This window comes from Brassica rapa, chromosome A02 (assembly GCF_000309985.2).
Source record: "Brassica rapa cultivar Chiifu-401-42 chromosome A02, CAAS_Brap_v3.01, whole genome shotgun sequence".
NCBI lineage: Eukaryota > Viridiplantae > Streptophyta > Magnoliopsida > Brassicales > Brassicaceae > Brassica > Brassica rapa.
The window spans coordinates 23292735-23309688 of NC_024796.2; the positions used below are offsets into that span (position 1 = coordinate 23292735).

A 16954-nucleotide genomic window follows, 5' to 3' on the forward strand; every position below is an offset into this window, starting at 1 on the left:
ATTAAATTAACTATCAAATTAATTAGTAGTGTACAAAAGAATATTCACTATTCTTTTCTTAAATAAAAATTATAGAATTACCTAATATGATTAACATATATATCACAATTAATGATTATAAATAATAAATATTTGATAACAATTTTGTTATTCTTCATACTTTTTGTTTAATTTACATTATTAAAATAAATTAAACAATAACATTAAGCATATAATATAAAAATTTATATTTTTTCTTATATGTTATATTTTGAATTTTTTAAAACAACTATAAATTACTAAACCAATTTTTATGTTAAGTTTAAGTATTTTGGCACACATTATTCAAATGTATATGTTATATATTATTTTTATTTTTAGATTTTGAGTAATTAAAGTATATATGAACTTTAATTTTTTTTTAAACTAAATGGGTTATCTGAACCTAAACCCAAACCGAAGCTGCAAAGATTCGAACCCACAAAGATCCGCACATAATAGAACCTAACCGAACCAAATGGTATCAGAATGTCAATCCCTAATCATATGTAAAAAAAGGTTATTGATAAGAAAATATCTATATTATTAAAACAGAAACATTGTGTTGGACCTAACATTTATTTTATAAGTTTTTAAATTAAATATATCTTCCTACTTTATAGTTAAACCTATATTAAATCACTAATATTCTTTTCCTTATACTACAATCAATGTTTCCAAACAATATAGTCATTTCTTTATACTATTATCCATTTTCCCAAACAACACTATAATTGGTCTTATGTCCAAACAATATAAAATATTAGAACTTATCTTTTTAATAACCAAATATTTAAATAAATTAAATAATAAAAAATATTCAAAAAATTTATAAAAAACGAAAATAAATAAAACTTAATTTTACAGGTTTAAATACTACAAAAACATTTCAATCAATGATAAATAAATTAAATTAACATATTATTTTATTTATATTTACTACATAATGGTTCTATCATTTATTTAAGTAAGATAACAATTCAATAATAGCCATTACATAAAAAATAAATATAGAAACATTATACAGTGTACAATAACTATAATAACAAAAATAATTATGAAAAAAATGTTCAAAATATATGTTATCTAAAGAAAAATGCTTAGTACTAATTGTTAACAAAAAAATTTAAAGCGATTATAATATAAATGATTAACAAGAAAAATTACACAAAACAAATATAATAAAATTAATTAAGTTATATAAAATGGAGTAATATGATCAAGACATTTATAGTTGTTAATTATATCTTTTTTTTTCTCTATCAAAATTTTGTAGAAATGTCATAATTTAATAAAATTGTAAGACAATAAACTTTAAAATTTGGATTATAAGGTGACAAATTATGAAACTATAGCAATTTAAATCAAATTTGATATGTTAACATATCGGGTATCCATCGGTTCAATTGGTTAGCCTCGGATATAGTGATTTTTATAAATATGGATATTTTTAAAACCTAAATTGAATTATCGAATCACCGGATTAACCGATTTGACCGCGGATTCGGGTCAAATTTAAAAGTATTGATTTAAATGCAAAGAAAATTCAAATAAACAAAATTCTTACAAATTAACAAAATATTTATTAATTATTAGTGAAAATTTTCATCATAAAATAATCCGCGCTTGCAAAGCGCGGGTCATGATCTAGTGTATTGTTTATAACATATTTTTAAAATTCACTTCACGCAAGGTGCAGATTATCATATAGTATATATATTCCTAAAGATTTATAAAAAGGAAAGTAGTATAGGAGTGAATCACGCCTAATATATATACAAATTATTTGATTTGTTTGTTTCCTTAGCCAATCATCTAAATTTTAGGAATATGTTAGGAATTTAAATTGGTTTTCCATATTTTAGGCTGTTTGAACAATTTGTTAATTCATATTTTGATATCTAATTAGGCTTGATTTATTAATAAATCTGTGTAACTTTATCTGAAACAATATATGAACCGATTGTCTACTGAAACTTACGTTTTTTAATTATTTTATGTGTAATATATAAACAAAAATGGTTTTTATAAACCATTTTGATCTTGATCTTGGATGTAAAAACAATAAAATGTCAATGAGTCAATGTACACAGAAAACTAAATAACTTGTTTTTGGTCAATATATTATGTAAACTATATTATTACACTTTACACCAAAAAAAAAATTATATTATTACACTTGTAGTGAGTTAATGTATATAGAGAACCATCACAACAAAGAAGTTCTTTGCTCTGGAATCAATTACTACGAACTTGATTGGTAGAGCATTAGCATTAACATTTTACTCAACATTATCCAATCAACAATTGTTAGAAAATCATTTAGAGAAGCATTTATTAAATGCTAATGATTTTCAAATACTGCCAATGCTCTCATATGAAACTTTTAGAAGAGCATTTCCATTTATAATTTATAAATTAAAAAAAATTATAATTAATTCATTTATTTTAATTAATAATATCATAAAATTATTTTAATATCCAGAAAATAAAATTTTGATTTCTACAATTCATTTACGATAAAAAATATTTTTTAAAAAAATAGTATTTCACATTTAAAATATAATTATTTTTATAATTTAATTTGTATAATTTAATGTATTTTAAATTTGAAAATTATTTTTTAAAATAGATATTTTAATTGCAAGATTTATTTTAAAATGATATTTTTTGATATAAACATAACTTTTAAATTATTAAAAAAATTAATTATATATCTTTTTTAATTTTATATGTTAATATATATATATATATTATAAATATATTCATTAAAAATAAATATATGATATATTATATACTAATTTTTATAATAATTTTAAATGGGGAAATTACATGTTTACCACTTACATGGTAACACTTTTCATTTTTACCACCGTTAAGGAGACATTTTCAAAAATACCTTCTTTATTAAGTGACAAAAGACTCTTATGTCATTGTTATTTATATATATAATAAATTATTATTTAAACTAAAAAATAAAAAAAATAAATAAAAACTAAATAAAAAAAATAAAAAAAAGTAAATTTTTTTTATGTTTTCGAATTATACTTTTTCAAATTCAAACTTTTTTATAATTTTTTTTTTGAAGTTTATTTTTTTCGAATTTGTTTTTATTTTTTTTTCAATTTTCTTTTTGAAAAACGAAAATTATGTTTGAAACTATTTTTTAAAAAAAAAAATTATATATTTTTTAAGTATATATTTATATATTTATTAGAATCCTAAATTTCACATTCCAAAAACTCTACTCCACCCTTCAACTCTAAACCCTAAGTCTAGATTAGTTAACCCTAAGAGTATAATTGTCTTTTACCCTTCATTTAAAGTGAGGGTAAAAATAGTTTGTGTAAACATGAAAAGTAGTACTATAATTATAAATATGCTATTTGTGGCAATTTCCCATTTTAAATAGCATACTCATATTGCTCTACCAATCAACTTATTAAACAGTTTAGCAAAACACATACAACTCGTGCGGCATACAGCTACTGTTAATGCTAATGCTCTACCATTCAAGGCCTGCATCAATATCTATTTTAAACATAGTGAAAGAAAACCATGCGGAAGTCTCGTTAAAAACGGTTACGTCTTTAAAAAAATAATAAAACACTTTTTTAGATAGATAGTTATTATTAAGACAGTGGCATGAATTATAATTATTTAGGAAAAATCAGGTTAAGTACTAAATATACTTCAGTTTTAATAGTTTAGATATTGATCAATTAAGGCATATGGGTGAAAGAAGAGAATTGATTCTTTCTCAAAAAAAAAAAAGAGAAGAGAATTGATTATTGATCAATGTAAGACTTATGTCACAAAATTTAGTAAGTGTAGGAACTGGTGCTGTAATTTTAAGAAAATAAAAGTCATACTAGATTATTTTATTTTAATTATATCCCTCAATAACTGATTAATTGTTAAATCATGGTAAAGTACATAATTCTTAATTTTATATAATTGAAAAAAATATTGAGTGATTTTTAGATTTATTTCTATGTAACGAATATAGTGTACCAAGAAATTTTCAATTTTTTTTATAATTTGTAAGCATTTTCAAATGAAAACATAAATAATAATTATCATTATAGTTTTTTAATTAGTAATGCATGCATTAATAAATAATTATAAAATGTTTATGTCCGTATGCGCGGAGAAACATCTAGTAACTGATTAATTGATAAATCATGGGAAAACACATTTTACAGCATATCTATTGTTTTTTCAATTATAATTTTATTCCTAAAATATTAATATTTTATAATATTAATTAATTTATAATAAAACCTACAGAATTAAAATTTTAAACAAAAACCTTGGTAATTTCTCGAATGAGATACTTTTTATTATACTTTTTTGCTCTTTCTCATATTTTTTTATTTTATCTTTAAAGTGAGATACCATTTTAGAGAGTGAAACAAAAATTCAAGAAGAAGATTTACAAAATAAAAAAAACAGAAGCGTGCTTTTTTTTTCATTTTATCATTAAAGTGAGATACCATTTTAGAGAGTGAAACAAAAATTCAAGAAGGGCATTTAAAATAACAGAAGCACACATATTTTCCTTCGGATCCCCGAAGGCAGTGGCCAGTTCCATGCTTTAATTGACGGCACAGAGCACCACATGAGCCGGCACCACAATCTGTTTGTGGTAAAGGCTCTTTACACAGCTTTCCTAGCTGTCCTTGAATCTCATTCGCCATAAATCCTGTAAAAAAACATCATTTAAAAATATATAAGTATCGGTTTCTTTTTTTTTGCAGCAGAAACAATAGATTACTTTAAAGATGGTTAAACATCAAACAAACCTAGAATAAAGATGATAAAGACAGCACAAAAAACAGACTTAGTCATTTTATATGATGATTGGAGTTTTCAATATATATATCTGTGTGTGTGTGTGTGTTTATGATGTGTATCACATAGTTATATATATATATATTTTATCAAGCTGATATTCTAAGGAATATATATCATATATGATGATATAATATATGGCATCAAACTTCAGATGCATATATGTTAAGTTGATATATGTTTCTCGTTATGTATATACCTTATGAAAAAGTCAAAAAACTAAGATATATGCCATATATATAATATATGCATACATCTAGAATTTGATATCTAAATATACAAAATTCCTTTATCATTATTATATATTAACATCAAAATTAAATGTAATTTTGTAGTATTTAGGCACAAAATTATGCTTGTATGTACAAAACTTTTTATAATGATTTAATGACTATCTCTTTCAGACAAGCGTATATAATGGCCATAAAGTGGCTGAACAGTGGCTGGAAAAATGTTTTGTTCTTTTGTTTTTAAAAGCTGTTCAAGCAGTTCAATATTTTTGTCTTTTTATGGAAAAAATGGAAGATTTGCATGTAGATATCATCCGTTAACATTTGGTGGTGTTGATCTGTTTTTTTTTTGGCCAATAAATAGTTTTGTTACAAACACTTACCTTAAAACATATTTATCTAATTTTATAAATAATGTACGATGATTAGCTCAAACTATATAGCTCACATTAATACTATTTTGTCATTTTAAAATTATAAGCATGATGTCTAATCGCTGATAAAACACAACATTTTCTAAGGAAGAATATATAAATCTTCCTACATAAATATTTGCACGGATAAGTAGTTAATAATTTTTTTATGTTTTAAAATAGTTAATATATAGGTAAATGATTGAAATTTTGTAAATCTATTGAGAGAGACAATTTTAAATAGACTCTTAACCAAGAACAATTATTTATTGAGTTGTACGATCAACTAATTTCATGACCAATTACCATTTTAAAGATCCTACACTCACTAGTAGAAAGTTTCGCGGTGATAAGTTCAACCAAAAGTTTAATATTAACGTAACCTACCGGTTCTCTAAAAAAAAAACTTGAGTACAAGTATCTTATCGAAAATTCTACAGGCATTTCGGTCGATTCTATAACATTTGAGATCTTTGTTTTGATATTTTGGTGTAGTTTTTATTGTTTTAATATATAATTTGTAGTTTTGAACTGCTTTTACCAATTATAATTTATAATAATTTACTTTATCTCCTTGATATGTATTTCTCCTTCATGATCCAAATTTAGTTAATGTGAAGAAAAAACATTTACTTAATATGAAATTCACATATTATGTCAATAAATTTTGTGAGAACTGTAAAATGTCATTCATGATATTTCAGTCAAACAAACTTACATCAACATTGTATTGTATGACGTCATACATACATATCTTTATAGCTAGAGTATATCTGGTACATCTGTTTGGGAGAACTTAAGTCAAGGTTCAATTTTGTTGATGTGTTTTGAAACTAGATATTGTATATAACCGATGAATGTTGCATCAAATACCATTATACCAACTGATTTACATCAAGTGTGCTGCATCAAATTGTTATAGATGTTACATCTGATCGTGAGCTTAAACTCATGAGTCCGTGTGGACTATGATTTTAGGATACATGATAAAGTGAGATTGGTAACCCCATGTTGCTTGCTTGTTTATAAAATATAATTTACTGAGAGACATGTGCAGAGGAGAACCATACGCATGATTTTGGTTGATGAGATTTAATGTGGTGTCGAAATTTAATTTTGGTTTATAGGCTAACTTGTCTTCTATTGGTTTACAATCAGATTTATTTAGTCTCGGTTTTACTATGAACAATAACCAAAGTAATCCAATTTTTTGGGCATATAGGTTTCGAATTTTGATTTCAGAGAAATATAAGTATTTAATTTTTTCTTATGAAGAACCAGGTCTGAAATTTTTATTTCAGAGATATATAGAACAAATAAATAGTTCGGAAGACATTTGATGCACCCTACTTCTTTCCCCTTACTTTTACTAGTATGTTCAATCCTTTTTCACGGGAAAAGTGCCAATTTCGACCCCAACTATTTCAGTCGTGCCAAATACGACCCGAACAATTGATCAGTGCCAAATACGACCTCAACTCAATTATAATTAGAAAAAACTACCCGAACTTCTTAAAACGTGCTTAAATCTACATTGACTCTAACTGAAGTTAGTCAATCGTTAACGAGATAAAACGACGTCGTTTTGATATACGAGAAAAGTGCCAATTTCGACCCCAATACTCTCGGTCGTGCCAAATAGGACCCGAACAAATGGACAGTGCCAAAACCGGCCCCAACTTAAATATAATTTAAGGAAAACTACCTGAACTTCTTAAAAGATGCATAAATCTACATTGACTCTAACAGAATTTAGTCAACCGTTAACAAGATAAGAAGACATCGTATATATATATATATATATATATATATATATATATCTATCTATTTTTTTTAAAAAAATATGTTCATTCCGGAACTCAAACCGTGTTGTGATACCCTTTTAAATGGGCACACTAACAACTAGATAAAAGTAATTTTTTAAAATACTATTACAAATTTGAAATTATATAAACTACTATTATTCTTCGTCTTATCCAATTTAAAATTTTGGTGACAATTTTTCCTGATTTATATAAATACATTAACATGTTTTTCTTATTTATCATATCTTTAATAAAATTATATCTTACTAAAATATAAATAATAAAATATTTAATATTATACGATCTTAAATATGTTTAAAACTTTGAATTTATTTATACAATTTTCTTATATAAATTATTTTTAATTTTTAAAATTAATCGGATTTTTTTTTTAGTTTTCAAAGTTAATATTATATATTTTGATATTTTGTTCAAAAATGTTAAGAGGCCTTTTACCTTTCTTTCACTAAGATATGTTGTACAAAATATTAGACAAATTAAACAATAACTAAAATATATAAAGCAATAACCAAAGTTTTAAATTGGATAAGAGGAAGAAGAATAGTAGTTTATATAATGGAGAATTTCAATTTGTAATAATATTTCAAAAAAGTATTTTAGTCTAGTTGTTAGTGTGCCCCTTTAAAAGGATATACCAGCACGAATTTGAGTCCCGAAATGAACATATTTTTAAAAAAATGCATATATCAAAACGACATCGTCTTATCTTGTTAAAGGTTGATTAACTTCTGTTAGAGTTAATGTAGATTAGACACGTTTTAAAAAATTTGGTAATTATTCTTAAATTATAATTGAGTTGAGGTCGTTTTTGGCACTGATCATTTGTTCGGGTCCTATTTGGCACGACTGAGAGTGTTGGGGTCGAAATTGGCACTTTTTCTCGTATATCAAAACGACGTCGTTTTATCTTGTTAACGGTTGACTAACTTCTGTTAGAGTCAATGTAGATTTAGGCACGTTTTAAGAAATTCGGGTAGTTTTTTTGAATTATAATTGAGTTGAGGTCGTATTTGGCACTGATCAATTGTTCGGGTCGTATTTGGCACGACTGAAATAGTTGGGGTCGAAAATGGCACTTTTCCCCCTTTTTCACAAAGTACACACTTAAAGAATTTGACCGTCTGTATTTGTCGTCTTCCTGCTTGATCGGGAAGATAAGAGTAACCTTATTTCGAGTAACTATTGCAGAATCAAATTGGTCTCTAATCTTAAATAAAAAAGATCATATAATCATTTGGATCATAATATACCCCACAAGAAAAGAGTTTCAAAAAAAAATATTCCACAAATAGTGTATTTCTAGAAAGAATAAGCGTATTTTCATTTTGAATTCCAGCTGTGTTAGACTTGCCAAACATCCTCTCGAAAATAATGTGAATTTTCTGATAAGCTGGCTAAAAGAGAACAATATTTAAAATATGATTAAACTCTGATATCATTTGAATGGGAAGAAACAAAACAAAACAAAATAAGTAAATTACAAAACGTAGGAAAATACAAGTTCCAGTTTAACATCAAAAGGATTTTTTTTTTTTTTTTTGGCTTGCTTCTAATGTGTATATACCTGATGAAAAAACAGAAACATTGCTGCTGCTTCATCTTTGGTGATTACAAAATGCTCCTTGTTTCTCTTTTCCAGTCCCAAAGCCATGATCTTCATTCCCCTCCCCTGCCTGTTTTGTCTTGAAATTTCCCTCACGGCTTGTGTAATTTGAAACCAAAAACTCTTGGAACATAGTTTTGTGTTGCCTTTGGTGGCTTGAGATTCCCATAAGTCATCAAGAACAGATGTGGAAACGTTGTCCCAAAGTAAGCCCCATCAATGTCTATTCATTATTTTAAGGAAAACCCAACAAAGATCAACAACTGCTGCACATACACAAACTCAAAAAAAGATGATTGCTTATGCACAAGAATCAAACATCAGACATCTATATCGGTATGTTTTCAGAACCTGCATTTATAGATTTGTATCAGGATTGAAGAAGTGAAAGTGTGGGGAAAAAAAAAGGATACTGCCTTGATACTTTGATCGGGGGTAGTAAATGTCTTGGCATTTAGGGCAATATATCTTCACCGTGCTTGATCGAGGCAAATCCGATTGACCAACAGGAAGACAAGGTTGTCCACAGCAATAAACTCTAGGACACCTTCCAAAGTCGTAGTTTTTGTATTTATCTAACTGTAAGGATAAAAAACAATACATGAATCTTTTATGAGATGTTTAAAATAAGCAAATGGAGTACAAAAAGGTTTCTTCTTGTTACTACCATTGCAGCCAACCCTTTGGTTGTCAAAATGTAGCGAGCGTGAATAAGTCCATAAAGCATCTCAGCAGCTGACTCGATCAACTCATTCTGTTCCTCTGTAAACATCTCTCCTGTTGTTACCGACCCAATCCCAAATCATACATTCACGAGAACATAAACCTAAAGGGGAACCAAGCATTTTAACTTACCATGAGAAGATTCAACATCCAAAATCAAATCAAGAGCGTACTCGTAGTACGGGACTACACTGCTGAGACCACACAAGTTGAAGTCATCTTGGATGTAATCATCATCAACCTCGCAGAAGAACTCGTTCCCCCTAAGATTGCAGAACCAAGATACCCATGAGGTGTCTGAACCACTGACATCAGATTCTTCTTCACTGTCTGTGTCTGATTCATCTACCACCAATAAAGTACCAGGACAAGTGCACACAAACAGTTTCATCAGTTACAGCTAATGAACACAAGTGAAACAGCCAAATATCTCTACAATAAATAATAAGGCCTTTTGTTTGATTCAGTTATGTAAAGGCGTTTTGTTTAATTCATAATTAGATTACCAAATAATAACATTCATTGATTCGCAGATCAGGAGACACATATCTTATTCTAAGTTAAGTCTAAAAGAAAAACGAAACTAACCGTCTGAAACGTTATTCTTGGAGAGAGAAGCAGAACGCGAATCCCTATGGTCATGCGGTTGCTTCACGGAGTGAGCCGACGCCGTAACGGTTCCTTTTCCTTTTCCGTTAACTTGAAGAGACGTGGACGGAGAAGGCCGTTCGACAGCTTGGTTGATCCGTTTGCGATCTACAACCTCCGGTCTCGAACCAACCGTCCCTCTCTCTCTATACATGCTTGGAAAAATCTCTAACGAATCTTTCTCTGTATATAAAACTTTCAGATGCAGCTATTGTACAACTTCACCGGCGATTCATGCCTGGTTAAAATTGAGCTCTAGGGTTTTGAAATGAAAGCTTTTTCTTTCTTCCTTTCTTTTCTCGAATCTTTGTTGTATTTTTCTGTTTCGCAAGTTGTCCTCTGTTTGGTACAGAGAAATATTTTTTTTCTACCAAATTTAACCGTTGGATTTGTGAAAAACTGAAAACAAATACTTCTTTAAAAGAGGGGTAAAATAGGAAATAGAGGAATAAAGTTTTATTATATTCCTGGGGACGAGGGGGAGGAAGTGGAGCGGTGAATCGGCAGCCACTCAGAGAGAAAGTGGGATACATGGAGTTCAAGTCGAGCCACTATCTGCTGGTTCACCACGTGGCAGTTCTTTACACGACGCTCGTAAACTACTCTCCGTGGCCCACATATATGTTTTTGCGTTTGCAAATTAAAAAAAAAAAAAAGACATAAGTAAAGAACAAAACAAATTCGGCAAGAACATCTAAATATCTTTTACCAAAAGAATATTCAATTTCTATCATTCGGTCACTTTCTCTAAAGAATCAGTCCATCAATTTACCATTCTACTCTTCCACTATATATTCTTTTGTGATGAACAAAAACACTATCAATTTTTATTACATTTATTTTCATGGGAATCTCAAGCCTGCATCTTCACATTGACTAAAAACACACACTCAATTCAAACAAAATACTTCTCGACCAACGAAAAAAAAAAAAACAGTAAAGAATATACATAGGGAGATTTGAAGACTCTCAACCAAAACCACACACGCAAATGTTATTGTTTTGGTGTTTGGACTTTTTCCTAACCTTGCCTACCAAAGATGAAACCACTCTCTTTATCATAAGATACTGATACTGTCGCTATCTAATACCAACAATCAGTATTTTCTTCGATAAAGAAAGAGTGAGGAGAGATCACATCTTACAAAGAGCAGGTGTCCATTAGTCATCACCAAAGTACTTCTCTTCAGCGTCAAGGCCAACCTCTCGTAGCCAATGATCATCAAGATTCTCGTCATTGTCTATCTTTGTGTAATCCAAATGCTCATGATCTTCTCCTGATAAGAACTTCTGCTGCATGATTGATGTGAACTGATCCATCATCTCTTGCATCTCCTCCGGCGGTAAACCTGTTCCCTGCTTGTTCTCTGCTCTACCAGCCTGAAAATAATCGAAGGAGCTAAAATGTAAAAGAGGGTTTTGCAACACAATTGAATAAACCCAACATACACAGCAAGAAACAAGTTACCTCCGCAAGGCTTGAGCTGGCTACTATCGGCTTTTCCTCCTCTTCTTCTTCGTCTTCTGTTTCCACTTCCTCTTGTTCTGATTCCTCTTCTGACTCCTCCATCTTCTCATTACCAACCCAATCACACTCAGCAACACCTAACCTCTGCTGCTCTTCTCTAATCCTAGAAACCAACGCAGCCTCCTCTGCCCGTCTCATCAACGTCTCTGACCAACGTTCTCCAGGCCTAGCCATGTTCCTACCCATCGAATCCTGAAACTTCCCAACATACTCGTGGTGTAGATAAGGCTCTCTGTCCCTCATAGCATCCTCAGAGAAATACTGTCCTTCTGATACAAGCTTGTTCAAGTAAGCCAGTCTCCTATTCCTAACAGCTACGGATCTTGATTTCAGCTCCTCTGAGGTCGGACTTATTTTCTTCCTCAGGTTCTTCAAGTGCCAATCAACCTCGTAGTCATGTTTCAAAGCATCAAACTCGAGCAATTCGTCTACACTCAGCTGTGATCCATAACGCTCTGAGATCAAATAAAAAAGGATAAAACTCAGGCAATTCATCTAAGTTCAACTGTGATCTACAAACGCTCTGAACAAAAGCAAACAACCAAAACTGCATTAGGGTTTATTCAGTCTAAAATCGCGTAACGAAGTCGACAATGATATTTCAAGGACGATGAATACATACGATTCCGCATCTATATGAAGAAGTTCGTGTTGCAATCGAGGGTTTACCAAGGAAAACGGCGGGATCACGACGGAGAAGGTCTAGGAGGATGGATTTGCGTTGGTCGGAAGATGCAGTGGTTGATTGGACGGCACGTGGGAAGTATAGGCCTTCGAGAGTGGAAAGCCTCGCCGCGATATCTTCAGCCGCCGCGTCTTTCATATTCTTCTCTCCCGTTACGGTTGCTTCTCCTCTCCACCGGAATCTACCTATAACCTGTAATTTTCGCACTCAAGTGCTGGCTGGTCTCCTGAGAAGACTTTGGCGGTGATAATTTGGTACCTAAAAGATTAGGCCCGTTGGGCTTCCTCGCTCCTACCTCGTTTCTGTATCACGAATTTTATTTTTCGATGGTTATCACTTATCACTAGGTGGATGGATCTATCTATCTATAGATTCTATACTAAGTAAATTTTCAGAATCGAGCTCTCACTTTAAAAGTTAGACTGGTTAATATTGTTGTTATCCTTAATAAATTTTTATATATAATAATTTAATTAAAAACGAATTTTATATTAATAATATTAAATTTCTAAAAAGATAATTCTCATATATTTTTGTTGTTATCTTGAAATAATATTTTATATTTCTAAAAAATAGGATAATACTTATATATTGTGTTGTTATCTTTAAATAATATTTTTATCATAAAAATTAAGATATAAAACAATATATAATCTATATTATTATTTGCGAATTAAAATTTTCGCATTCGAGCTCTCACGTTAAAAGTCAGAGCGGTTAATATATATATTAACTTTAATGAATAGTTATAATTATATAAATACTTATTTTCATAATTATTGTTAACAAAACATAATTTAACTATGTATAATTGATTACATGTTATTTTGATAGGTATTTAGTGGGCAACTTGATAATTACACGTTATACTAAATAAGATAAAGAGTTCTACTAATTCAAAACAGTAAAATAAAGGGGAAATTTTTACAAATACCACATTCATAGTACCATTTTTTATGTTTACACTAACTATTTTTACCCTCAATTTTAATGAAAGGTAAAATACAATTATACCCTTAGGGTTAACTAATCTAGACTTAGGGTTTAGAGTTGAGGGGTAGGGTAGAGTTTTTGAAATGTGAAATTTATAATTCTAATAAATATATAAATATTAAAAAAATATATAAAAAATTTTAAAAAATAGTTTCAAACATAATTTTCGTTTTTCAAAAATAAAATTTGAAAAAAAAATAAAAAAAAATTCAAAAAAAAAATTTTCTATAAAAAAGTTCGAATTTGAAAAAGTATAATTCGAAAACATAAATTTCTTTTTTTTTTATAATTTTTTATAATTTTTTTTATTTAAATAATGATTTATTATATATATAAATAACAAGGGCATAAGAGTCTTTTCCCACTTAGTAAAGAAGGTATTTTTGAAAATGTCTCATAAGTGGTAGTAAAAATGAAAAGTGGTACCAAGAAAGTGGTAAACATGTAATTTTCCCTAAAATAAACCTGTAAAATTAAATTTATCAGATAAATATGTGTTTATATTTATCAATTAAACTAAAGAAATATTAACCTTATCTCAATTTACTTATGTTTTTCAGTTTTTACAAAGTTATCCTAAAATTTTAGTTTTAAATTTATTTATTTTTCTTTGTATTTATTTTGGTTTTGTGTTTTCAATTTGTTTTTGATAGTTTCATCCATGTTGCTGGTTCGAAGAGGTAAAAATAATTGAAAGAGAATAAAGTTTATCTTTATAATCTATTTCATTGCGTGAGATGATTGATAGGTGAGGTAAAAATAACTGAACGAGCAGAAAGTTTATCTTTTTAATCTACTTCATTGTGTGAGATGATTGATAGGTGATTTCTCATAGTTTTTTAGATTCCATTGATATTCAAGAAGATGAAAATTTGACCCCAAAAAAAAAGCAAACGAAAATTGTGACTAAAAATATAAAAATAATTTAGCATGATAGTCTTTTAAATTTATAGTCATATATTAATATGTATTTGTAAAATGATCATGTCCGCATGTGCGGGCCAAACACCTAGTTAAATATTAATGAAGAAAAAATATTTGTAATCGAACTCTCACGTTAAAAGTTAGACTGGTTAATGTCGTTGTTACCCTTAGTAAATTTTTATATATGATAATTTAATTAAAAACGAATTTTATATTAATAATATTAAATTTCTAAAAAGAAAATTCTCATACATTTTGTTGTTATCTTGAAATAATATTTTATATTTCTAAAAAATAAGATAATACTTATATATTGTGTTGTTATCTTTAAATATTATTTTTATTATAAAAATTAAGATATAAACCAATATATAATTAAATATTAATGAAGAAAAAACATTTGTATAAAAATATAGTCTAAAACATTTCTAATATATGAGTGTTTTGAAAATTCAACACAATAATTAGTATACATTTTTTAAAGAAATTTTTTGTCATATATAAATTATTTTATGTTTGGTATAAACTTGTTAAAAATATAAATAATAACTTAACATACTGTTTTTGAATCAACAAAATATAAAACAATAAATATCTATAAGAAGATTATGCCCACATATGCGGGAAAGACACCTAGTTTATCAGTAAAACATAACATATTTAGCATTACAAAATTTTATTTTTTGATTGTTATCGGTAGTTCTGAATCGTTTATGTGTGAGAAGATTCGCTTCTTCGAAAGCTTGTTTCCGTTGGTGATATGAACCCATGAGGACTGTCATCTTGAGAACATGGCTTTCTTGTTAAGAATTGCTTTTACCAAAAAAAAAAAAAAAAAAAAAGAATTACATCGTCCGCTCGATTATCTTTATGTGCAGTGACCAACAAATTTGTATTGCCCAAATAAGAGAAATGCTTTCGGCTTGGCTTCTTTTATTAAATGTCGTCCTTTAAATTGAGAGTGCATTACCCATTAAGACACATTTTCACTTTCTTTACACTAGAAGGCACATCTTGTCTGTGGGGGACACTTTCACAGACTCCAAGAGACTATCTGGACAAAATTGCCCTCCTGTCAAGCCAAAAGAAAGTAACAAGTACGGTTGGAGTTTGTTGATAATTAAGATGACTAGTTAGGAACTTAGGATTATAGTTAGCCTAAGGAGACAATCGTTGGGTTTGTTTAACTTTTTGAAAAGGCAATACATAGATTCAACGAGAAAACAAAAAAAAAAATAGTGTAGTTAGCTATTTTTTAGGTCATTACTTTATATTCCCTTGTTTTTATATTAGTTTTTTCTCAAAATTTAAGATATATTAAAAAAATATATATTGTTATAATAAATTATATATTTTTTGCTCTATATTTTAACATCCATTTTCATATATATATTTAACCTTTATACAAAATAAATATGTGGACATGGATGAAAAGTATGAACGAACAAAATGTGGACATATATAAAGAGAAAACAATGACGAAGATGTAGATTTGGAAGTGAAATGCTTAGTCCTTGGTAAACTCATAACAGGTAGCCAAGTTGATACCTAAAATAAGCAAAAAAAAAAAAAAGAGCTCATGTATGGATAGTATGATAAATATTAATAGTGTGGATATGGATGGAAAACTAGAGACGAACGAGTTGTGGATATCAGATTTGTGGAGACATATTTTGTTATTTTAATGAGTATGTTAGTCCTTTGTGTCATAAACGAGTTGTAGATATCAGATTTATGGACATATATCTTGCTATTTTAGTGAGTAAATTAGCATTTTTGTGTTGGTTTTGTCCTTCGATAAGAGAGCTGTGTTCATGATTTCGTGGATAAAGTTTTTTAAAAAAATTGAATGATGATGATAACTAATTTAATCAATTTAAAGAAGAAACAAAAAAACAAAATCTGAGTGTTTGTGACTGATATTTTACTGTTTTAATGAGTTTTATCGTTTTTTTAGCTTATTATATTATTTTAGAATGTATTTAGAAGTTTTGTATGCATATATTTATTCATTTGCATTTGACTTGTTATAGAAAAAAATACTGAGAGAAAGGGTAGAAACGACAAATAACACAACAAATGTGTGTTTCAGGCAAGATGTGCCTTTTCATGTAATTCAAAAGTCAAAATGTGTCCTAAAGTGTAAATTTTTCTTAAATTGACCCATTCCACATTCTCAAAATGCCACATTACATGTGCATGTCCTTTTTAATCATCCAGTCCATTGTTAAATCCTAAAATTCACTCAGAAATACGATATGTTTCGATGATTTGTTAAACAAGTTATCTAAAATGAAAAGTTTGAGCTATGATCAACTATTGAAAATGGATGTTTTATTAATGATAATATTGAGAGTAAACTATGAATACAAAGGATATCTCAAAACAAGAGAGTATAAATGTATTGAGTCTACAGTTTAACTATAGAGAGAATCCGGTCCCCTGTCCTTGACATGTCCTTCTTCTTTTGTGGGTCACTGGTGACGTCTCGTAACGGTGGCCTGATCTC

At 28.5% G+C, this 16954-nt stretch overlaps 3 protein-coding genes across 4 annotated transcripts; all 3 read right to left on the reverse strand.

Moving 5' to 3' along the window:
* Positions 1 to 4466: 4466 nt before the first annotated feature.
* On the reverse strand, positions 4467 to 7577 carry LOC103853777 (putative defensin-like protein 126). The gene is made up of 2 exons (XM_018656633.2): positions 4824 to 7577; positions 4467 to 4723 (listed from the first exon to the last, which is right to left on the reverse strand). Exons 1-2 carry the CDS (start codon positions 4867 to 4869, stop codon positions 4539 to 4541), a joined length of 231 nt encoding a protein of 76 aa, XP_018512149.1. The 5' UTR covers positions 4870 to 7577; the 3' UTR covers positions 4467 to 4538.
* Positions 7578 to 8741: 1164 nt separating this feature from the next.
* Positions 8742 to 10877, reverse strand: LOC103853778 (casein kinase II subunit beta-1). Of its 2 annotated transcripts, none has more exons than XM_009130686.3 (5): positions 10256 to 10877; positions 9800 to 10012; positions 9612 to 9706; positions 9358 to 9523; positions 8742 to 9167 (listed from the first exon to the last, which is right to left on the reverse strand). In XM_009130686.3, the coding sequence occupies exons 1-5, from the start codon at positions 10467 to 10469 to the stop codon at positions 9037 to 9039; spliced, it is 819 nt and encodes a 272-aa protein (XP_009128934.1). In that variant the 5' UTR covers positions 10470 to 10877; the 3' UTR covers positions 8742 to 9036. The 2 variants fall into 2 exon arrangements, with proteins under 2 accessions (XP_009128934.1, XP_009128933.1); XM_009130685.3 differs by having other exon boundaries at positions 9612 to 9721.
* A 256-nt stretch (positions 10878 to 11133) lies between these two features.
* Positions 11134 to 13125, reverse strand: LOC103853779 (coiled-coil domain-containing protein 97). Its single transcript, XM_009130687.3, has 3 exons — positions 12513 to 13125; positions 11784 to 12298; positions 11134 to 11695 (listed from the first exon to the last, which is right to left on the reverse strand). Exons 1-3 carry the CDS (start codon positions 12664 to 12666, stop codon positions 11477 to 11479), a joined length of 888 nt encoding a protein of 295 aa, XP_009128935.1. The 5' UTR covers positions 12667 to 13125; the 3' UTR covers positions 11134 to 11476.
* Between the last annotated feature and the right edge of the window lie 3829 nt (positions 13126 to 16954).

What these genes read in the sequence shown, in the direction of transcription:
- LOC103853777 (XM_018656633.2), bottom strand. Translation starts at nt 4,869, where the DNA reads ATGACTAAGTCTGTTTTTTGTGCTGTCTTTATCATCTTTATTCTAG. An exon ending in CTTTATCATCTTTATTCTAG is followed by an intron (nt 4,724 to 4,823) that starts GTTTGTTTGATG and finishes GTTTTTTTACAG; the next exon opens with GATTTATGGCGAATGAGATT.
- LOC103853778 (XM_009130685.3), bottom strand. Translation starts at nt 10,469, where the DNA reads ATGTATAGAGAGAGAGGGACGGTTGGTTCGAGACCGGAGGTTGTAGAT. An exon ending in GGATGTTGAATCTTCTCATG is followed by an intron (nt 9,722 to 9,799) that starts GTAAGTTAAAAT and finishes CGGTAACAACAG; the next exon opens with GAGAGATGTTTACAGAGGAA. An exon ending in CCGATCAAAGTATCAAGGCA is followed by an intron (nt 9,168 to 9,357) that starts GTATCCTTTTTT and finishes AATAATGAATAG; the next exon opens with ACATTGATGGGGCTTACTTT.
- LOC103853779 (XM_009130687.3), bottom strand. Translation starts at nt 12,666, where the DNA reads ATGAAAGACGCGGCGGCTGAAGATATCGCGGCGAGGCTTTCCACTCTC. An exon ending in TGATCCCGCCGTTTTCCTTG is followed by an intron (nt 12,299 to 12,512) that starts GTAAACCCTCGA and finishes ATTTGATCTCAG; the next exon opens with AGCGTTATGGATCACAGCTG. An exon ending in CCAGCTCAAGCCTTGCGGAG is followed by an intron (nt 11,696 to 11,783) that starts GTAACTTGTTTC and finishes GATTATTTTCAG; the next exon opens with GCTGGTAGAGCAGAGAACAA.